The sequence below is a fragment of the Pongo abelii genome, chromosome 10 (assembly GCF_028885655.2).
Source record: "Pongo abelii isolate AG06213 chromosome 10, NHGRI_mPonAbe1-v2.0_pri, whole genome shotgun sequence".
Classification (NCBI taxonomy): domain Eukaryota; kingdom Metazoa; phylum Chordata; class Mammalia; order Primates; family Hominidae; genus Pongo; species Pongo abelii.
Genome location: NC_071995.2, coordinates 110,332,614 through 110,356,698, shown reverse-complemented (window position 1 = coordinate 110,356,698; position 24,085 = coordinate 110,332,614). Strand labels below are relative to the sequence as shown.

General features: G+C 41.2%; 1 protein-coding gene and 1 non-coding gene across 51 annotated transcripts in view; both read left to right on the top strand.

The window, feature by feature from the left end:
• ATXN2 (ataxin 2) overlaps window positions 1-24,085 on the top strand; it is a 146,303-nt gene that overhangs the window by 20,735 nt on the left and 101,483 nt on the right. For all 50 annotated transcript variants that reach the window (XM_054528275.2, XM_054528271.2, XM_054528274.2 and 47 more), the window contains exons 2-3: window positions 21,875-21,911; window positions 23,572-23,631. In XM_054528275.2, coding sequence (XP_054384250.1) covers window positions 21,875-21,911; window positions 23,572-23,631 — 97 coding nt within the window. The remainder of the gene's footprint in view (window positions 1-21,874; window positions 21,912-23,571; window positions 23,632-24,085) is intronic.
• LOC112135948 (U7 small nuclear RNA) lies at window positions 13,210-13,272 on the top strand. The gene has a single exon (XR_002917167.1). It is a non-coding gene; the product is annotated as a U7 small nuclear RNA (small nuclear RNA).

Here is a 24,085-nt window from a genome sequence, read left to right as displayed (position 1 = left end):
TGTATTTTTAGTAGAGACGGGGTTTCACCATGTTGGCCAGGCTGGTCTCGAACTCCTGACCTCAGGTGATCCACCCGCTGCGGCTTCCCAAAGTGCTGGGATTACAGACGTGAGCCACCGCACCCGGCCAGAGATGAGGTCTTGCTGTATTGCCCAGGGCGTTGAACTCCTGGGCTCCAGCAATCCTCCCACCTCAGCTTCCCAAGTAGCTGGGACTGTGGGTGCATGCCATCATGCCTAGCCGTTTTGTGAACTGTTGACCAATGCTCTTTTCTGCAGACAGAAAGTTCAGTGTGGTTAGGAGTTAAGGCTTTTAACCTCTGACCTCAAGTGATCTGCCCACCTTGATCTCCCAAAGTGCTGGGATTACAGGTGTGAGCCACCACACCTGGTCAAAAATATCTTTCTTTAAGAGTAAATTTACCTTAACTTACTGGTTGATCATTGGATATAGGTCTGTTGTTAATTGAAACATGTGGGCCGGGCCCGGTGGCTCACGCCTGTAATCCAGCACTTTGGGAGGCCGAGGCGGTCGGATCACGAGGTCAGGAGATCGAGACCATCCTGGCTAACACGGTGAAAACCCGTCTCTACTAAAAGTACTAAAAATTAGCCAGGCGTGGTGGCGGGCGCCTGTAGTTCTAGCTACTCGGGAGGCTGAGGCAGGAGAATGGCGTGAACCCGGGAGGCGGAGCTTGCAGTGAGCCGAGATCGCGCCACTGCACTCCAGCCTGGGCGACAGAACGAGACTCCGTCTCTAAATAAATAAATAAATAAATAAATAAATTGAAACATGCGGTGCTTGTGTTTATTTGGGATCTGACTTGTTTGGAAATATTTGCATTATCTTCCTTCTAGATTTAGAGCATCTTGACAGTAGGAACAACTGTCAAGTTGTACAACTTTGTATGCTTAGTAAGTTATCAATTAACTTGTTGTGGCCAGGCTCAGTGGCTCATGACTGTAATCCCAGCACTTTGGGAGGCCGAGGCGGGCAGATCACCTGAGGTCAGGAGTTCGAGACCAGTGTGGCCAACGTGGTGAAACCCTGTGTTTGTTTGTTTATTTATTTATTTATTTTTTGGAGACGGAGTCTTGCTCTGTTGCCCAGGCTGGAGTGCAGTGGCGTGATCTCGGCTCACTGCAACCTCCGACTCCCAGGTTCATGCCATTCTCCTGTCTCAGCCTCCCAAGTAGCTGGGACTACAGGCGCCAGCCACCATGCCCAGCTAATTTTTTTATTTTTAGTAGAGATAGGGTTTCACCGTGTTATCTGGGATGGTCTCGAACTCCTGACCTCGTGATCGGTCCGCCTCGGCCTCCCAAAGTTCTGGGATTACAGGCGTGAGCCACCACACCTGGCCTACCCTGTGTTTATTACAAATACACAAATTGGCCATTTGTGGGTGGCACATCTACGGTCTCAGTGACTTAGAAGGCTGAGGCAGGAGAATCTCTTGAACCCAGGAGGCAGAGGTTGCAGTGAGCAGAGATCGTGCCACTGTACTTCAGCCTGGGCGACAGAGAGACTGTGTCTCAAAATAATAATAATTGTTGAATATGTGACTGTTGGTTTAATTTTTATTTTTATGAGATGGAGTCTCACTCTGTTGCCCAGGTTGGAGTACAGTGGCGTGCAGTGGTGCAATCTTAGCTCACTGCAACCTCTGCCTCCTGAGTTCAGGTGATTCAGCCTCCCAAGTACCTGAGACTACAGGCGTGCACTACCGTGCCTGACTAATTTTTGTATTTTTAGTAGAAATGGGGTTTCACCATGTTGGTCAGCCTGGTCTCAAATTCCTATTCTCAAGTGATCCGCCTACCTCGACCTTCCAAAGTGGCAGGATTATAGGCGTGAGCCATGGCGCCCGGCCAGACTATTGGTTTGGTTTGGTTTGGTTTGGTTTGATGTTATGTTATGTTATGTTATATTATGTTATGTTATTTATTTTAAGACAGAGTTTGTCTCTTGTCACCCAGGCTGGAGTGCAGTGGCATGATCTCTCGGCTTACTGCAACCTCCGCCTCCCAGGTTCAAGTGAGTCTCCTGCCTTAGCCTCCCAAGTAGCTGGGATTACGGGCGCCCACCACCGTGCCTGGCTAATTTTTGTATTTTTAGTAGAGACGGGGTTTCACCATCTTGGCCAGGCTGTTCTCGAACTCCTGACCTCGTGATCCACCTGCCTTGGCCTCCCAAAGTGCTGGGGTTACAGGCCTGAGCCACTGCGCCTGGCTGACTATTGGTTTTATTATTAAGCAGTAGTAGTTGACCCTGTCAAGGAAAAGCTGTCATGTAGAAAGCATGGCATTTATAGGCATACCACGTTTAATTTCCTCCCCTTTTTTTATTTTTGGAGTACCTCCTGCTTGTGAGGCTTGGGAATACAGTAGTGAATAAGCCAGATGAGGTGTCTCTCTTTCTGGAGCTTATGTGGTAGTATAGACTAGGCAGAAAGTTCTCATTGCCCCTGCCACCTTATGGCATTGAGGTGTTTGAGATGCTGATGTTTACTTCTGTCTCATAAAATCTTGAAAGGAGTTCTTTTAGATGAAGAGGAAAACAAAAAAAAATCAGAAGGGTCATGTCTGTAAACCTCCCCACGTCATGGGGAGGCTGAAATGGGAAGGGCCAGGAGTTCAAGACCAGGCTGAGAAACATAACAAGACTCCATCTCTACAAAAAATATTTTTTAATTAATGGGGAATGGCAGCACACACCTGTAGTTGCACTACTCACAAGGCTGAAGCGAGAGGATTGCTTGAGCTCAGGAGTTAAAGATTGCAGGAGCTATGATCACAGCACTGCGCTCCAGCCCCTCTTATCAGCAGTCTAGTATGTTGCTAAGGGTCTTGTTCTTTTTAATGCTTCAGGGACAGCCACTGGCTATGCACAGAAATAAGTATGTTTGAGAAGCTTTCTGACCTCAGCTTGAAAAATTGATTAGGGTCATAATTAAAAAGGAGGGAAACAGGGTTGAGTGAACCGGACCCTACTGTGAGTTTATTCCCCCAGGGCATACATAATCTCATGTGATTACCCCATAGCCCTGTTAGATAATCTGTTATCCTGTCCTCATTTTACCCATGAGGAAATGAAGGCCCAGAGAGGTTAAGTGACCTATTCAAATTCACTCAGAAGGTGGCAGAGATGAGTTACTATCATTGTATTTTGGATCTCTGGAAAGAAAGAAAACTAGTGATGGTATTAAAAAATGTTATTATTAGTTTCTTTTAATCAACCAGGAACTTGAGTCACTAGCTTCTCTGGGTGAAGGACTACACTTCAACAGTATGAAAAATGGAAAAGAAAATGAGGAATTTTGGCTGGGCACAGTGGCTCACACCTGTAATTCTAGCACTTTGGGAAGCCAAGGGAGGAGGGTCACTTGAGCTCAGAATTCAAGATCAGCCTAGGCAACATAGTGAGGCCCCATCTCTACAAAAATAAATTAGCTGGGCATGGTGGTGCATGCCTATAGTCTCAGCTACTTGGGAGGCTGACTCAGGAGGGTCACTTGAACCCAGGAATTGGAGGTTGCAGTGAGCTATGATTGCGCCACTGTGTACCATCCCAGGCGACAGAGTGAGACCCTATCCCCCCACCGCCAAAAAAAAAAAAAAAAAAAGAAAATGAGGAATTTACATTTGTGACGGATATGGAATTTAGTTGTTCATAGTCTATAAATGCTATAAGAAGTCTCCAGACCTTTTTTTTTTTTTTTTTGGAGACAGAGTCTCGCCCTGTCGTCCAGGCTAGAGTGCAGTGGTGCGATCTTGGCTCACTACAAGCTCCGCCTCTTGGGTTCACGCCATTCTCCTGCCTCCACCTCCCGAGTAGCTGGCACTACAGACGCCCCGCCACCACGCCCGGCTAATTTTTTTGTATTTTTAGTAGAGACGGGGTTTCACCGTGTTAGCCACGAAGGTCTCGATCTCATGACCTCATGATCTGCCTGCCTCAGCCTCCTAAAGTGCTGGGATTACAGGCTTGAATCACCGTACCCGGCCGGAAGTCTCCATACTTTTTAACCCAATCTAAAAGGGTAAGGAAATATATAAGAATGTCTATTTATTATTAAATTTTTTTCTATATAAAACATTTCAGAAAATAAAGACGAGCATTTCTGAGCCAAGTGGTAGTAGTGGTCATTTTTTCTGAAGGAAAAAACACATTTAGCTATCTATAATGTGAAAAGAGATGATGAACATTTTATTTATGTAATAAATGTTATGTCATAAAATACCATTTATTGTGTGTCTATTAGGTTTCAGGAGAGCTGTGCCAAGAGCATTACTTGTATATCTTTTAAGCCTGACAACAGCCCAGGCCTGTCAGGCTGGTAGTGCCATATCTATTTTACAGATGAGGAAGTGAGGGATTGGAGAAATTAAGGAAATTGCCTTTAGGTCAAAGAGATAGGAAGTGACAAAGCTGAGATTTTTAACCTTGTGAGATTTCAAAGTCTTTGCTTTTTAATAACTGTGTTCCATTGCCTCTAATATAGAGATATGACAAAAACAAGTAAAAATCAGTGAAGAAGGCTGGGAGCAGTCGCTTATGCCTGTAATCCCAGCAGTTTGGGAGGCCGAGGTGTGTGGATCGCCTGAGGTCAGGAATTTGAGACCAGCCTGGCCAACATGACAAAACTCCGTCTCTACTAAAAATGCAAAAAAGTTAGCCAGGCGTGGTGGCAAGCACCTGTAATCCCAGCTACTCAGCAGGCTGAGGCAAGGAGAATCACTTGAACCTGGGAGGCAGAGGTTGCAGTGAGCTGAGATCGCTCCATTGCACTCCAGCCTGGGCAACAAAGCAAGACTCCATCTCAAAAAATAAATAAATAAATAAATAAATAAATAAATAAATAAAATAATAATAATGAAGAAAACAATCCAGTCATTATTGTCAGCCATAAAATTTCTTCAATCAACCATGCTTTAGTCCTGGCAGTTCTCTATCAGTGAGTTTCAATCAAAAAGTTTGTTTATAATTTTTTTTTTTTTTTAAATTTTGAAATTTGGAAACAACATCATAAATGATGGTTAGTTTTCTGCAGCTCCCTATTTTGGTGGATAGTCTGTTGTTACTCATAATTAATTTGAACTGAAAAGTAGTGTTGTACGATATCATGGGCTGTAAATGTGTTTGTGACTTGATCTAAGAACCCACACACCACTTAGAATGCTTCTGTAGGAAAATTAGAGTATGGAACTCACTTGTCCACGCTTTCCCTGTCTCAGTCCATGTTGGTAGGCTGCAAAGTCTGAGGCTAGAAGGGCACTGAACAAGACTTCAGCAGTACATGTTAGTTTTCCAGAGGGAAGGAATATAATAGTTGAGAAAATAATTCCTTTCCTCTGTGGCTTTAGGCAAATTCTTGGCTATGCTGTTATTTATTTGGGCCAAACAATATCAGGAGGTTGTACATTTTATTCTTAATTACTGCGGTACATTAATTTTATCCATGGGTTTAACCTAGCCTACCTTTTGCTGTTAGACTTCAACTCTACTTGTGTTGGGTTACCCCTCTGCTTAAATATCACCCTATTCCCAGGCCTGAGGGAGTCTGCCTTCAAAGCTTTCTATGACTTAATCCAAGGCCTGTCAAACTTCATAAAGGGCCAGATAGTAAATTTGTTTTTGTTTGTTTGTTTGTTTGTTTGTTTTTTGAGATGGAGTTTTGCTCTTGTCACCCAGGCTGGAGTGCAATGGTGCCATCTTGGCTCACTGCAACCTCTGCCTCCCGGGTTCAAGCGATTCTCCTGCCTCAGCCTCTCAAGTAGCTGGGGTTATAGGCATGTGCCACCATGCTCGGCTAATTTCTTTGTATTTAGTAGAGATGGGGGTTTCACCATTTTGGTCAGGCTGGTCTCGAACTCCTGACCTCAGATGATCCATCTGCCGTGGCCTCCCAAAGTGCTGGGATTACAGGTGTGAACCACCGTGCCCAGCCCGATAGTAAATATTTTAGGCTTTGCAGGCCATATACAGTCCCATTTTTTTTGTGTGTGTTTGCACGTTTTTCTTTACATATTTTAAAAGCTCTTTCTTTTTTTTTTTTTTTTTTTGAGACAGAGTCTTGCTGTGTTGCCCAGGCTGGAGTGCAGTGGTGCAATCTTGGCTCACTGCAACCTCTGCCTCCTGGGTTCAGGCGATTCTCCTGTCTCAGCTTCCCGAGTAACTGGGATTACAGGCGCATGCTGCCACGCCCAGCTAATTTTTGTATTTTTAGTAAAGATGGGGTTTCGCCACGCTGGCCAGGCTGGTCTCCTGATCTCAGGTGATCTGCCCACCTCTGCCTCCCAAAGTGCTGGGATTACAGGCGTGAGCCACCGTGCCTGACCTAAAAGCTCTTTACAGTGTAAAAAATGTTCTGAACTTTAAGCCACGTAAAAATAGGCCATGGGCATTTGCTGACCCCTTAATAGAACTCCATTTTACCTTTCTGATCATGTTTCCCATTAACTCTTCAAAAATATGACCTCCATTTAAATCAAGATGGTCTCCTTCCACACTGCTTGTGGAGGTCCAGTGTCCAGTGTCTGCCTCTTGCTTGCTCCTCCATCATTGTTCTGCCATTCGAGATCCTCATACTTAACCTTTAAGATCTAGCCCAAATTTTCCATGAAACTAATTCTAATAATTAAAAAGTTCCTGTAGAACTTAACCTTGTCTAGTACAAGTTAGCTTTCTTATTCAGTAGTAGCTTACTATAAATTACAAGAATAAAAAGATTACCATTTTCCCTCACACTGTTTTATGGAGAATGCCTAAAGTTACTTTTTCTTTTTACAGGTCAGTATTCCTATTTGGCATCCTAATCCCCTTTCCCAAATCTGAATTTTGGGGTTGGAAGCTTGCATTTGAGATTATGATTTGTCTTACTTACTGTACACAGGAGCAGGGACTTTACAACTAGTATTCGCGTCCGTGCTCCTTCATACTTTGTGATGTAAGGCAAGTTATTTTCACTTATGCTCCTGTAAAAAGGGGATGGAAGAGGATTAAATGAATTAAACATGTAACACGCTTAAATCAATGCCTGGCAAGTGATAAGTGCTCAGTAACTTTTAGCTGTTCTTATTAGCATGTTTGGAAACCAGTAGAAACTACACCAGCAAGTTAAGGTTGAAAAGTGGTATTGATGGGCTTGGGGTAGTACAGTATGAATGGATACAGTTTAGTGTTTCATTGAGTTTGTATATTCATTAGTTCATTACACATTTGATGCTGTCAGACTAGGGCAGAGACAAAGATGAATGAAACATTATCTCTGCTTCCAGGTTATCCAGTGTAGTAGAGAAGGCAGGCATGCAGATAGTTTAAATTGGTAGCACTGGGGGAGGGGACTGCCATGGGTGGGCAGTGAAGAAAAAGGGCTTCAAAATGATGAGAGTGAGATGGATCTTCAAGGATGATAAGCAGTTTTCAGTGAGGCCATGAAGAGAGGAGGAAGTTCCAGGCGGGAAGAGTTTGTGCTAAAGTACAGGGATGCTATACACATGGTGTATGTAGAAAAAATTTGGTTCACAGTGTGATAGAAGAATTGGAGGGGGTCCTCACTGAAAGTAAGGAAACACATTTGGAAGAATATGTTTCAGTTAGAAAATGAAATGAGCTTAAAGTAAACACTAATAAGGTTTTTAAAATGTAAAATTTCAACGTATTTAAAAAGAGAACAGCTGGATGAATCTTATGTACCTGTCACTCAGCTTTAGCAATTATCAGTAAATGGCCAAAGTTGTTTCAGCTATACTCCCCTCTCCTCCACTGATAGTCTTTTGAAGGGGAATACAATTGTTTTGTGGCCTCTAGAAAGGGATAAGTTTATGAGCAGTGGGTAGATCATTGAGAGAGACTTGAGTTTCCTGTCAGGAAGCATTTTTGGTACATAAGTCAGAGGTGATATGAATGCCGTGGAAGGTGGGTGGCTTACTGTCTGGAGAACTCGAGAAGATGGGAATGGGCACTGTCCAGTATTGTGGCTACTTCCACACATGGTTCTTTAAATTTAAAATTATGTTGATTAAAATTTAAATATTTCAGTTCCTCCGCCATACTAACCATATTTCAAGTGCTTAGCTGCCACATGTGCCTAATGGCTGCAATATTGGACAGCGTGACATAGGACATTTTCATCATTGTACAGAGTTCTCTTGGACAGCATAGGACTAGAGCCCTAAGATCCTTTTCTACCTGAGTTGTTTGGATTTTTTGGTATGTCTAGGTCAGATCCAGTTGTTCATGGCTTCATGACCAAGCCTCTTATCCCTTTCTCTAGAGGGACTCAAGGGGTAAAGGCACTGAAGGGGTAAAACTTCATATGAAGAGTGTGGTGGTGGTGTTTTAAGACAGGATCTCACTCTGTCACTCAGGCTGGAGTTCAGTGGCATGATCCTGGCTCACTGCAGCCTCGACTTTCTGGGCTTAAGTGATCCTCCCACGTAACTGGAACTGTAGGCATGAGCCACCACCCCTGCCTAATTTTTAAAATTTTCTGTAGAGACGAGGTTTCGCCACGTTGTCCAGGCTGGTCTCAAATTCCTGGACTCACCTTGGCCTCCCAGAGTGCTGGGATTGCAGGTGTGAGCCACTGCGACTGGCCTTTTTTTCCTCCTTTACTACTCTAGTGTATGCTGGAATATGAGAAAATAATTATATTAGCTAGCAGTTATTAAGCACTTAATAACATACCAGGCACTGTTTTAAGCTATGCGATCTGTATGGAATATTACTTAATTTCCACAACCTTATGAGAAGATACTATTTTTTTTTCTTTTGAGAAGGTACTATTTTCATCTTCATTTCATAGATGTTGAAATTGAAACACAGAGAGCTGAAGTCACAGGATTAAGGCCATAGAGCTGAGAAGTGATGAAGCCGGAATTTGAACCTGAGCTATTAATGCTGATATTAGTTCTTGTGTGAATGGTAATTGTTTTGAAACAATGATCCCAGATGATTATATGACTGGATTAATCTGGCAGTTGTTCTGTGTGAATTTAGAGTTGCCTTCCCACCTCAGTTTCCTTAAAAAAAAAAAAAAAAAAAACACTCTAGCTTACTGTGTTTGGGTTGTCGTGGCCTACTCCCTCCTGCCACCTCATTTGACTCAACTTTTTAGGGAGAAAATATTCCATACATGGTATAGGATTTCCCTTTCTAATAATAATTTAAGCAACAACAACAAGTCTGAAATGGGAAGAACAAAATGACTCACCTAAGTGAGTTAACCTTAAGAGGTGGAACTTGATTTCTAGATTTTAGTTAATTGTCTAACTGATGTACTAAATATTAGTTACTTAAGTATTAAAATGGGTAGACATAATAGTAGTTGGGGAGCTGCTGTAGAGGGGGTAGTTTGAGAAGGCTTCTCTCAGGAGGTGACATTTAAGTTGGTAACTAACAAGAAAGGGGCAGCCATGTGAATAGCTGGAGGGAAGAGCATTCTTACAGTTTTACTGTAAGGGGGTTAGAGGTATGTAGTACCCTTATGCCAAAGAAAATTAGTTACTTCTATACAACCAGTCTGATTCTAGAAACCTGGATCAATGAAATATTTTGATTATATAAAAAATCTGTTACCCAGGTCTTGTTGAAATAGCATTAGAAACTACTGAAGGACATACAGAGGAGTGGTGTTGAAAAATGGTGATGGATGAGCAGAATGGTGAAAAATAAAAAGACATGAAGCTCTATAATTATATTGTATGGTGACAGTACCAATAGAAATTGCATGTTTTTCCCCCCAATTTTTTTTTGTTTTTTTTTTTGAGACAGAGTCTCGCTGTGTCACTCAGGCTGGAGTGCATTGTTGTGATATTGGCTTACTGCAACCTCTGCCTCCTGGGTTCAAGCAATTCTCCTGCCTCAGCCTCCTGAGTAGCTAGGATTACAGGCATGTGCTACCATGCCCGGCTAATTTTTCTATTTTTATTTGAGAGGGGATTTCACCATGTCAGCAAGGCTGGTCTTGAGTTCCTGACCTCAGGTAATCCACCTGCCTCAGCCTCCCAAAGTGCTGGGATTACAGGTGTGAGCCACTGCACCCAGCCTCCCCCAGTTGTTGAAACGATAATGGAAGGTAATTTTATTCTTAGATTATTTAATGTTTTTCACTTATCAGGATGCATTAGATTGTTTGTGTATATTGTTTTGCTTGTTAATTAACACAATGAATAAGACAGACAAACATATGAAAATGTACATTTATTTTATTTTTTTGAGACAGAGTCTGTTGCCCAGGCTGGAGTGCAGTGGCACAATCTCGGCCTACTGCAGCCTCTGCCTCCTGAGTTCAAGCGATTCTCTTGTGTCAGCCTCATGAGTAGCTGGGGCCATGGGTGCACACCACCATACCCGGCTAATTTTTGTATTTTTAGTAGAGATGGGGTTTCACCATATTGGCCAGGCTGGTCTCGAATTCCTGACCTCAGGTGATCTGCCCGCCTTGGTCTCCCAAAGTGCTGGGACTACAGGCATGAGCCACTGCGCCAGGACATTTCATTTTTGGAATTTTCTTTTCTTTTCTTTTTTTTTTTTTTGAGATGGGGTCTCTGTCTCCCAGGCTGGAGTGCAGTGGCGCAATCTCAGCTTACTGCAACCTCTGCCTTCCGGGTTCAAGTGATTCCCCTGCCTCAGCCTCCTGAGTATCTGGGACTACAGGTACATGCCACCAAGCCAGGCTAATTTTTGTGTTTTTAGTAGAGACGGGGTTTCACCATATTGGTGAGGCTGGTCTTGAACTCCTGGCTTCGTGATCTGCCCGCCTCAGCTTTAAAGTGCTGGGATTACAAGTGTGAGCCACTGTGCCCAGCCTGTTCTGGAATATTCATAATCTTTTGTTGTCATTTCAACAGTGCTCACAGCAGCTTCACCAGGTGTAGATTCCATCTTAAGAAACCACTTTCTTTGTTTATCCATGAGAAGCAACTCCTCATCTATTCAAGTTTTATCATGAGATTGCAGCAATTCAGTTACATCTTCTGACCCCACTTCTAATTTTAGTTCTCTTGCTTTTTTACCACATCTGCAGTTACTTGCTCTACTGAAGTCCTGAACCCCTCAAAATCATTCATGAGTATTAGAAGCAATTTCCAGGCCGGGCACGGTGGCTCACGCCTGTAATCTCAGTACTTTGGGAGGCCAAGGAGGGCAGATCACCTGAAGTCAGGAGTTCAAGACCAGTCTGGCAAACGTGGTGAAACCCCGTTTCACCATATACAAATACAAAAATACACCAAATACAAAAATTAGCGGGGACGTGGTGGCGGGCACCTATAATCCCAGCTACTTGGGAGGCTGAGGCAGGAGAATTGCTTGAACCTGGGAGGCGGAGGTTGCAGTGAGTTGAGATTGTGCCATTGCACTCCAGCCTGGGCAACAGGAGCGAAACTCTATGTTAAAAAAAAAAAAAAAAAAGCAATTTCCTCTAAAACTCCTGTTAATGTTGATGTTTTAATCTCCTCCCATGCTCATGGATGGCATTCTCAATGGCATCTAGAATGGTGAATAGTTTTTAGAAAGTTTTCAATTTATTTTGCCCAGATCCATCAGAGAATGAGAGAATGACTATGAATGGCAGTAGTAGCCTTACAGAATGTATTTCTTTTTTTTTTTGAGACGGAGGTTTTTTTGCTTTTGTCGCCCAGGCTGGAGTGCAGTGGCATGCTATCTCGGCTCACCGCAACCTCCACCTCCGGGTTCAAATGATTCTCCTGCCTCAGCCTCCTGAGTAGCTGGGATTACAGGCATGCACTACCATGCCCACCTAATTTTGTATTTTTAGTAGAGGCGGGGTTTCTCCATGTTGGTCAGGCTGGTCTCGAACTCCCGATCTCAGGTGATCTGCCTGCCTCGGCCTCCCGAAGTATTGAGATTACAGGCCGGAGCCACCGCGCCCGGCCGTATTTCTTAAATAATATGGCTTAAACGTCAAAATTGTCCCTTGATCCCTGGGCTATGGACTGATTCTTGTGTTAGCAGTTATGAAAACATTTATGTCCTTGTACATTTCCATCATAGCTTTTGTCGATGAGAAGTAATTGTTTTTTTTTTTTTTTTTGAGACAGAATCTCGCTCTGTTTCCCAGCCTGGAGTGCAGTGGCATGATCTCAGCTCAGTGCATCTTACAACTCTGAGGTTCAAGCAGTTCTCATGCCTCAGCTTATTGTGTAGCTGGGATTATAGGCGCCCACCACCACGTCTGGGTAATTTTTGTATTTTTAGTAGAGATGGGGTTTCACGATGTTGGCCAGGCTGGGCTCGAACTCCTGGCTTCAAGTGATCCACCTGCCTTGGCCTCCCAAAGTGCTGGGATTATAGGTGTGAGCAACTATGCCTGGCCTAACTGGCCTAATTTCAATATTGTTGTATCTCAGGGAATAGAGAGGCACGAGGAGAAAGAGAGACAAGCTGACTGCTGGTTCGTGGAGTAGTCATAACAGACAACATTTATTAAGATTGCTGTCTTATATGGACAGTTTGTGGTGCCTTAAAACAAATCAGGGTAACGTCAACGATTACTGATTACAGATTACAGATTACTATAACAGATAAAATAATAATTGTAAATTATTATTTACAATTATTGTAAAATATAATCTTTTCTAACAGATACAATAATAATTGTAAATTATTATTTACAATTATTGTAAAATACAATCTGATTACAGATTACTATAACATATACAATAATAGTGGAAAAGTTTGAAAATATTGTGAGATTTATGGGAATCTGACACAGGCACAAAGAGAGCACATGTTACTGGAAATACGGCACTAATGGACTTGCCTGACTTGGGGTTTCCACAGACCGTCAGGTTGTCAGAAATGCAGCATCTGTGAATTTCAGTAAAGCAAAGCAGAATAAAATGAGGTGTGCATGTATTGCCATCACATGTACACTAGTAAAATACGTTTTTTTTTCAGTAGGTGGATCAACCTCAAATTTTAATATAAAGCATTACTTAAATGAGAATATGGGGATTTTCATGACATTTCTTATATGTACATAAAACTTCATGAAAATAATTTAATGCAATCCAGCAGTTTATTTTAGAGGTACTGGAGGCTAGGCATGGTGTCTCATGCCTGTAATCCCAGCACTTTGGGAGGCTGAGGTAGGAGGATCACTTGAGTTCAGGAGCTGGAGACCAGCTTGGGCAATATAGTGCGACCCCGTCTCTACAAAAGAGAAAAGAAGTGTACTGGAGTGTTACAGCTCTTACAGAATTTGTCTAGCAGGTTTTCCAGTCTTTACCAGAAATGCCCCCATGCAGAAGTAGTAAATACTGATTCATGTAAAATAATAAACAGCTTTATCTTTCAGTTTTTAAAAGACAGGGTCTTGTAATGTTACCCAGACTGGGCTTTAATTCCTGGGCTCAAGCGATCCTCTCACCTGAGCCTTTTGAGTAGCTGAGACTACAGGCTGCACCTCTGCACCTGGCTCTGCTTGATTTTTAATTGTTGTATTGCTGTTGCAGCTGGTTTTTTTTTTTTTTTTCTTCAGTGTGAGGATGGGCAAACTTTTTATGTAAAGTCTCAGATAATAAGTATTTTAGGTTCTAGGGCCATATAACTTCTCTGTTGCATATCCTTTTTTCTTTAAACAATCCTTATTTTTTTTTTTCCATTTCCCCTCAAATTCCTTTTACTATAAGCAACTCTTAAGGCACATAAAAATCATTCTTAGCCCAGAAGCCAGACCAAAACAGGTTGTGGGCTGTAGTTTCCTGACCCCTGATTTAAAGATTGATAGCTTTGAAATAGAAAGTTTTTAACTTTCTTCTTTTTTTTTTCTTTCCCTTGTTCTGATTGGGCTGTTAATTCATTAGGTATTTACTGAGTGTGTATCATATGAGGCATGATTCCTCTGCTAATTTTGGTAGTGGTAGAAAGATACTTTTGCCAAGCTTGGTTGTTTAGGTTTTCATTTGTCCAAGAGTTCCTGACCAAGTGTGAATGGATGTTGAGATCAAGGTGTTTCTTTGGCCACACAATGTGCCTTTGGGGGCTATATCTATGTGCTTTTGGTACCTTCTTTTAATTTTCACAAAGACACTGCTTGCCGACCACACTGTTTTCTCTAATGTGGGGCTATGAACCCCTGGAAGAGGCATCATTTTCTGATTTTCACAGAAGCATAATATGGTCAGGTGATGGTCCTGAGTAGTGGGCATAAGACAGATACACTAGTAATTATAATACAGATCTAAACTGGAGAGTTGAAAACAGCATCGTGTATTTGATTGAGATAATAGAAGGAGACTTCCTGAAAAGATGGCATTTGAGTTTCAAGGCTGAGTAGGATTAAGTATTATTATTTAAAAAATGCCTTGGACAATGCATTAAATAGAGTTAACAAATCACATCACTTATAGTCTCCAATTAAAAACATTTTACTTACACATAATTTTAGACTTTTAGAAAAATTGCAAAGATATTACAAAGAATTCTCCTATATATTTCACCTGTATTCTTCAAGTAACATTTTACCATATTCACCTTAACATTTTCTCGTATTGGTAATTGTATATGTAAGATTTAATATAAAATAAAAATTCTTATTAAACATATGAGAGACATGATGCCTCTTTAGGCCTAAATACTTCAACTTGTATTTACTAATAACAAGGGCATTCTATTTCAAAACCACAGTACAGTTGTCAAAATAAGGAAATTAATAATTGTGTCAAACGGTTATTCTGTTTACAGACGTTTTCTTCTAATGTCCTTTAAAACAATCAACAAATCAACATTTTTCTGGTCAAGAACCAGTAAATACGTATATTCTACATATATATATACACACACATATATACACACACACATATATTCTACATATATATATGTAGAATATACGTATTTACTCCCCCTGTCCAAGAACCAATCCAGGATTGTTATCTTCAGTTATCATGTGTCTTTGGTCTCCTTTAATCCAAAGCAGTTTCTTTGTCTTTTATGACTTGACACTTTTGAAGATTACAGGTTATTTTGTAGACTGTCCCTCAATTAGGGTTTATCTGAGGTTTCCTTATGATTAGATTCAGATATTTATTTTTGGCAGGAATACAACAGAAATGATTTGTGTGTTTTTCTCATTGCATGATATCAGAAAGTGCATTGTATATATTTGTCCCGTTACTGGGGTTGTTAACTTTGATCACTTGGTTAGGGTTGTGTCTACTAAGTTTCTTCACTATAAAGTTATTTTTCACTTGGTCATTTCATCAGTATCTTGTGGGGAGTTACTTTATGGTTATATAAATACTCTGTTTCTACTTTCCCTTACTATATTTAGCATCTATGGACACTTTTGCCTGAAACAGTTATTTACTATGATGTTACCAAGTGGTGATGCCCTTTTCTTCCATCATTCTGTCTACATTTTTTTTTTTTTTTTTTTTTTGAGATGGAGTTTCGCTCTTATTGCCCAGGCTGGAGTGCAGTGGCGTGATCTTGGCTCACTGCAACCTCTGCCCCCCGGGTTCAAGCAATTCTCCTGCATCAGCCTCCCAAGTAGCTGGGATTACAGGCATGCGCCACCACTCCCTGCTAATTTTGTATTTTTAGTAGAGACAGGATTTCACCATGTTGGTCAGGCTGGTCTCCAACTCCCGACCTCAGGTGATCCACCCACCTCAGCCTTCCAAAGTGCTAGGATTACAGGCGTGAGCTGCCACACCAGGCCTCCTTTTTCTCTTTTAAGAGATAGAGTCCTGCTTTGTCACCAAGGCTGGAGTGCACCACGAGGTCAGAAGATCGAGACCATCCTGGCTAACATGGTGAAACCCTGTCTCTACTAAAAATACAAAAAATTAACTGGGCATGGTGGCACACGCCTGTAGTCCCAGCTACTCGGGAGGCTGAGGCAGGAGAATCGCCTGAATCCGGGAGGTGGAGGTTGCATTGAGTCAAGATCACGCCACTGCACTCCAGCCTGAGCGACAGAGGGAGACTCCATCTCAAAAAAAAAAAAAAAGATGGAGTCTCGCTCTGTCACCCAGGCTGCATTGCAGTGGCACGATCTCCGCCTCCTGAGTTCAGGCGATTCTTGTGCCTTAGCCTCCCAAGTAGCTGGGATTACAGACATTTGCCACCACATTAATTTTTGTAGTTTTAGTAGAGATGGAGTTTCACCATGTTGGCTAGGCTGGTCTTGAACTCCTGACTTCAGGTGATCCACCCGCCTTGGCCTCTTGAAGTGGTGGGATTATGGGTGTGAGCCACTGCGCCCAGCCAAGTGAGTATTTGCTAATGTAGTATTTTAATTTTATGATTTTTTTTTTTTTGAGATGGAGTTTTGCTCTTGTTGCCCAAGCTGGAGTACAGTCGTGCCATCTCAGCTCACTGCAACCTCCACCTCCTGGGTTCAACCAGTTCTCCTGCCTCAGCCTCCTCCTCCTGAATAGTTGGGATTACAGGCGCCTGCCACCACACCTGGCTAATTTTTTGTATTTCTAGTAGTGATGGAGTTTGAGCATGTTGCCAGGCTGGTCTTGAACTCCTGACCTCAGGTGATCCACCTGCCTTGGCTTCCCAAAGTGCTGGGATTAAGGCATGAGCCACCATGCCCGGCCAGAGACTGTTCATTTTTTTTTTTTTTGAGGCGGAGTCTCGCTGTGTTGCCCAGGCTGGAGTGCAGTGGCACAATCTCGGCTCACTGCAAGCTCCACCTCCAAAGTTCACATCATTGTCCTGCCTTAGCCTCTTGAGTAGCTGGGACTACAGGTGCCTGCCACCACGCCTGGCTAATTTTGTTTTTGTATTTTTAGTAGAGATGGGGTTTCAGCCCGCCTTGGCCTCCCGGAGTGCTGGGATTACAGGCGTGAGTCAGGGCGCCTGGCCAACCATACCTTCTTTTACTGCATTAATTATGGTTTTCTTTCGTTCTTAAAACCTGTTTATAGTGACCACTTTTGAAGTTCTTATTAAGTCAGACATCTGGTTATACAAGCAATTTCTATTGCTACTTCTTTTTCTGGTGGGTGGGGTTATACTTTCCTGTGTCTTAGCTTGTCTTGTCGTTTTTTTTTTGTTGTTGAAAACTGGACAGTTTGAATAATGTAGTAACTCTGGATACCTCATTAGCCTATGGTTGGGGGTGGTGGTTGTTACTGCTATTTGCTTATTTGTCTAATGACTGGCTGAATGATTTTAGTGTTCTATCCTTCTTCCCTCCCTGTACAGTGTGACACGTCTGATGCTAGTTTTCTTGAGATGCAGCCTTGGGTATGCCTACCATCACTCTAGAATCACAGTGATTTTGGCATGGCTTTGTCTCTCTTCCTGACTGTACCCAGCTGTTAAGCTACACTAATTACTAGGTGATGCTATGTAGTCATTTCTTGGTGTCCTTGGGGGATTGGTCCCAGGACCCCCCCTGTTGGATATAAAAATTTATGGATGCTCTAGTCCCTCATAAAATGGCACAGTATTTGCATATACCTGTGCACATCCTCCTGTATACTTTGTCGTTTCTAGATTACTTATAATACCTAATATGGTGTAAATACTAGGTAAATAGTTGTTATATATTTTTTATTTGTATTGTTTTTGTTGTATTTATTTCTAAGTGTTTTTAATCTCGAGTGATTGAATCTGAGGATGTGAAATCTGCACATATGGAGGGCCTGCGTTGTTTTCCGTGGTGCTTTGGGGCATAAACTGCTCCACAGACTGATCTGATCAAATTTGAGCTTCTTTGAAGGGATAGTTTCTGAGATCAGTGTTTGAAATTTGTTTCGATCCACAGAGGAGTCCTCCCAGCTCTCTTTCGCTAGTTCTGGCCACCAAACTAGACAACTACAATTTAGTACTTATCTCCAATGATTCTACCAATCTCCTCCTACCAAGTGCCTTTGAAAGCATCATTAACTCTTTTATACCTTGTTGCAAATGAAATTTCTTTGGAAAGAGATGGTGAGTTTTTTTCTCCTAAATTATGGTACAATATAAGTAATATACCATTTTAACAATTTTAAGTGTATTAAGTGTTTTGTTTTGTTTTGTTTTGTTTTTTTTGAGATAGTCTTGCTCTGTCACCCAGGCTGGAGTGCAGTGGTGCAATCTCGGCTCACTGGAACCTCCACTTCCCGGGTTCAAGTGATTCTCCGGTCTCAGCCTCCCCAAGTATCTGGGATTACAGGCGTGCGCCACCATGCCTGGCTAATTTTTCTATTTTTAGTAGAAATGGGGTTTCACCATATTGGTCAGGCTGGTCTTCAACTCCTGAGCTTGTGATCCACCCACCTCGGCCTCCCAAAGTGCTGGGATTACAGGCCTTAGCCACCATGCCTGGCCTATGCATTGCTTTTATATGTATTTTAAAATTTATACGTTCTCCTCCTATGGTGTTTTTGTCCCATGTGATTTATTTGTTAAAGAAACCGTCATCTTTGGCCGGGCACGGTAGCTCATGCCTGTAATCCCAGCACTTTGGGAGGCTGAGGTGGGTGGATCACAAGGTTAAGAGATCAAGACCATCCTGGCCAACATGGTGAAACCCTGTCTCTACTAAAAATACAAAAATTATCTGGGCATGGTGACACGTGCCTGTAGTCCTGGCTACCCGGGAGGCGGAGGTTGCAGTGAGCCAAGATCGTGCCACTGCACTCCAGCCTGGCGACAGAGTGAGACTCTGTCTCAGAAAAAAAAAAAAAAAAAAAAGAAACTGTCATTTTTTTATGTTGCATTTACTACATTCTGGATTTAAACTGTGAGTAACCTCATGATATCAGTTAATATATTCTTCCATCTTAATGTTTCTCGTAAACTGGTAGATCTGTAAGCTTGATTAGATCTATCCTATTGTATCATATCAGAAGCAGAAGGTGCTTTTTTTTTTTTTTTTTTTAAGGGAAATTGTATGAAAGTAGACAGAATGGTAAAGTGAACCCCTGCACACCTATCACCCAGCTTTAATAGTTATCAGCTCATACCATTCTTGTTTGATTTACAACCCCATTCATTTCTCCCTTCTGTATTATTATTATTAATTATTTTTTGAGACAGGGTTTTGCTCTGTCACCAATGCTGGAGTGCAGTGGCATAATCACAGCTCACTGCTGTCTTGACCTCCTGGGCTCAGGTGATCCTCCCACCTCACACTACCAAGTAGCGGGGACCACAGGCGTGTGCCACCACGCCTGGCTAGTTTTTTATTTTTTTGTAGAAACAGGGTTTTTGCTTTGTTGCCCAGACTGATCTCAAACTCCTGCACTCAAGTGATCCTCCTGCCTCAGCCTCCTAAAGTGCTGGGATTACAAGCATGAGCTACCACATTCAGCATGTAAATTTCTTTATATTAATTTGACTGGCATTTTAAGTCACACTTGAATTTCATATTTGGCAACTATTGAAAGCATAGAGTCCTGGATATTAGTGTTTTGTTAAACCTGATCTATCTAATCATAAATATACTTAGGTCTAAAGTATGCTCTTGGCCTTTGTTTATTGTGATTCAGTATTTGTTACTATATTAAATAGTAGAATATTTGGTTTGAGATACTAATGAAAAGATTAAAAGTAAAGCATAATTAGAATGGATACAAAAAGAAACAAGAATTTAGACTTCAATGGATTTCAGAGAATACTGCTTCAATATGCTAACATTCCTCTTGGGTGTCCAACCGTGTCGTAAATCAGTGGTTTCTGCACTCTACTGTACTGTTTTTTATATGATAACATTTTCCTGGTTGAATGATTCGTTCTTTTGAGTAAACTCCATGGTCAGTTAACTTTTTATTAGTCAAAGATGTAACCACATAATCACTAAAAAGAACAGTGTGACTTATTTAAAGGGGATTATGTTTTTAAGTCTTTTATATAGCTTTGTAGGGAGGCCATATGAGTTTAAGGACAGTTTGTGGCATTTGTTCAAGGTTTTGTAACTTGGCATCTCAGCAACCACCAGGATACCAGATCATTGTTCTAAGTAAGATTTAGGCATTTTAGCCTTCATGTACAGACTGTAAGTACCCCCCCCACACACCCCTACCAAAACCGTAAATTCAAATGATGTTTGAAAAAGTATAGAATTTTTGTTAGGTGAGGTAGTTTATTCCTTGTGATACAGTTCCAGAGAGGCAGCATAACCTAGAAATGAAAAACTTAGACATGGAATCAGATATACGTGGTTTAAATACCAGCTCTACTGCTCATGAACTGGATGATTTTGGTCAAGATACTTGACTGCTGAGGTTCAGTTTCCTCACCTGTAAAGTAGAGGTGATAGATTAGACAGGTTGCATGTGAAGTACTTAGTATGGTGTCTGGTTTTGTAGTAAGATCTATAGAATATAAATTATTAGTCATATTCCTTAGACTTCAGGAATTTATCTCTGTGCCATGTTTGAGGCAAACAGTTACAGAATTAGAATGTTAGAAATGAAGGAAATCCTAGATGTCATTTGATTCACGTCATTGTTTTCTGGATGAGAGAAGAAACTAAGGAAAGTGACGGAGTTGGAGACCAAGCTAGGACTGGCCTCAGAATGTTAAGAGTACTCTTCTAGGGATCGACCAGTCATGTTACTAGACTTTTTGGGCCTGAATTGTGCTTTTCCTTGAATGTTTTGAATTTTGGCTTGAGTATTGTAATTATTTTATTAAAATGAGATCCAGTCCTATTGTCGTGACTAATGTTTATGAGAAATATAACATTTCACTTTAATGATGTTTTTTAATTATTCTAAGGGGCCTAATCTTTTTCAGTGGAATAAGCTTTAGGTTGTATTATATTCTGTAATTCACTTGAAAATAGAATTCATCTTTACTTGACAGCCGAATTTTGTGTACTGCATCTTTTCTGAGGGAAAGAGTTGGCAAGGAAAGGCACTTGTTATAACGATCCACACATATAGACGCATATTATTTAGAAATGAAAGTGCTTTGAATGATTTAGCTTATTTTCAGTTTTTTTTCCTGCAGTTGTAATCATATGACCTTTCTTTTTTTTTTTTTTTTTTTTTTTTTGAGACAGAGTCTTGCTCTGTCACCCCGGCTGGAGTACAATGGGGCGGTCTCAGCTCACTGCAACCTCCGCCTCCCAGGTTCAAACGATTCTTCTGCCTCAGCCTCCCTAGTAGCTGGGACTACAGGCGCATGCCACCACACCTGGCTAATTTTTTTTATTCTTAGTAGAGATGGGGTTTCACTGTGTTAGCCAGGATGGTCTCGAACTCCTGACCTCGTGATCTGCCCACCTCCACCTCCCAAAGTGCTGGGATTACAGGCGTGAGCCACTGCGCCCGGCCTACATGACCTGTTTTTCTTTTATAGATGGGGGAGAAATATGGGAAGTGACTTGGTGTCAGTCATCTGTGTTGGTTAAATCAAGAATATAATCCGTGTTTTACTTCTGACCAGCTCTTTATAACAGTGATTGGTTACTTTGGGAGTAAAGATTATTATTTAGAGACAGAGTCTTGCTTTGTCGCCCAGGCTAGACTGCTGTGGAATGATGGTAGCCCACTGCAGCCTCAAACTCCTAACTCTGGTGATCCTGCCTCAGCCTCCTGAGTAGCTAGGACTAGAGGTGCATGCCACCATGCCTGGCTATAATTATTATTAATTTACGTTTAGCATTAGTTTTTTTCTTCCAGTAGGCTATTTTACTTTATTTATTTGATTTTGATAAAGTTTGATTATTTCTAGTTTCCTTCCTTCTATGACCCCTACCTGTTGTGGGTCTCCAGGCAAGCAGTGCACAGGTAGAGCCATCCTTAGGTAGCCTTTAGACTTAATATTAGGTGAGCTCTCCCCACAGATAGCCTCTCCTTTATTTGAATGGAATTATATTTTAAGTTTGGAAATATTTTTCAGCTTGTTTAGCCTGTTGAATTTAATAAAAATAATATTTAATCTTTTCAGAGGTCGAAACAGTAACAAAGGACTGCCTCAGTCTACGGTGAGTAACTTTAATGTTACTTATTGGGGAAAATTAGTAGCTAAAACATGATCTCTAACCACAGACCAAATGCCAAGGCAAGAAATTCCCTTCTTTTGAATTTTGTCACAGATAACTTGACTGTTTAAGTATATTATTATTAGCCTATATGTGTTTTTTTATGACTCTGTGTATAAAATGTACAATTACTTGTTGTATTAGTCCATTCTCACACTGCTAATAAAGATATACCTAAGACTGCGTAATTTATAAAGGAAAGAGGTTTAATTGACTCATGCTCTGCATTGCTGGGGAGGCCTCAGGAAACTTACAATCATGGTGGAAAGGGAAGCAGACACATCCTTCTTCACATAGCGACAGGAGAGAGAAGTGCTGAGCAAAGCAGGGAAAGCTCCTTATAAAACCATCAGATCTCCTGAGAACTCACTATCATGAGAGCAGCGTAGGGGAAACTGCCCCCATGATTCAGTTATCTCCACCTGGTCTTGCCCTTGACACACGAGAATTATTATAATTAAAGATAAGATTTGGGTGGGGACACAGAACCAAACCGTATCATTTGTAAATAGTATTTTTGTCATGTGTAATAATAAGAACAAGTCATTTGTTCTTTTCTAAATGACTAAGTGCAAATCTAAGTGAAAAACCTCCAAAAGATACATAGAACACCAACAGTGGAGTCTGCAGAGTTCTTTATGCTTTTTATTTTGAATTAATGTGCTTTTTTTTGCTGCTTTCATTTTTCTCCTTTGGCTTTCTGGTCTTAAATTTTGGAATGTTATCAATGATATTGAACCAGACATGAAGGGCAGAAACTATAAGTTCCACAAGATGGAAGAAATAAATGAGAAGCTATCACAAATTTTTGAGACTTTGCCTTTATTAGATTGTTTTACAAGAATCAGGAAGATATACACGTATATAGTAGTAATATGGAATAGTGTGGTTGATCAGACTTAAGCACTGTCATTGATGCCGATATGCTGGGAGAACCTAGTCAAGGTTCTTCTATGAAGGTATGACCTGGCTTCCTACCCCATTTATTTATACTTCACCCTTCTTAGGGTACATTTCTGTGAGTTTTAACAATTGCATACAATCAGTGTAACTACCACCACAATCAAGATAATAGAACAGTTTCATTGCCCACCAAAATCCCTCAAATCACTTTTTAGTGAACCCTCCTCTCTCTCCAACCATTGATTTGTCTTCCATCCTTATGGTTTGTGTCCTTCCACCTCTATGGAAGTTTACTTTTGCTTTTTTATGTCACGTTTAGTCAAAATACCGTTAGTTGGTATGACTGATAACACTTGAAAACCTGACTTCTGTTCCTTCTGTTCTCTACGGAAGCAAAATATTAAATAAACAAAATCTTCCTCTAATACGTGTAAGAGATCATAAACCTTACTAAACATTTTGCAACAAAATAAACATTAGCTTTATATGCAAATGTAAATACAGGCTGAGCATCCCTAATCGGAAATGCTCCAAAGTTTCATATTTTGAATTAGGGATGTTCAAGCACTAAGTATAATGCAAATATCCCCAAATCCTAAAAAATCCGCAGTCTAAAATACTTCTGGTCCCAAGCATTTTAGATAAGGGAGATTCAGTTTGTACTAATTTCTAATAGTTTTTTTTTTTTTTAATATTCCAGATTTCTTTTGACGGAATCTATGCAAATATGAGGATGGTTCATATACTTACATCAGTTGTTGTAAGTTATTAGATTATTGGGGATAAACTGCCTTGGGGGTAGAATAAAGTAATTCCATGAAGTTAAAATGTGGATAAATGATTGTCAAAGTAACATTGCTTAGATCATGTTTAGTCAGGATGATTTAGAGAAATAGATTAGAACTCCCTTTATCCAGTCTAATATAATTCATTGTAAAAGTACAGTTGGTCCTCTGCATCTGTGGGTTCCATATTCATGGATTCAGCCAACCTTGGATCAAAAATATTTGATAAAAAGGCCAGGCACAGTGACTCACGCCTGTAATCCCAGCACTTTGGGAGTTCGAGGTGGGCAGATGGCTTGAGCTCACGAGTTTAAGACCAGCCTGGGCAACATGGCAGAACTCCGTCTCTACAAAAAGTAAAAAAAACTAGCCGAGCGTGGTGGTACGTGCCTGTAGTCCCAGCGACTTGGGAGGCTGACGTGGGAGGAT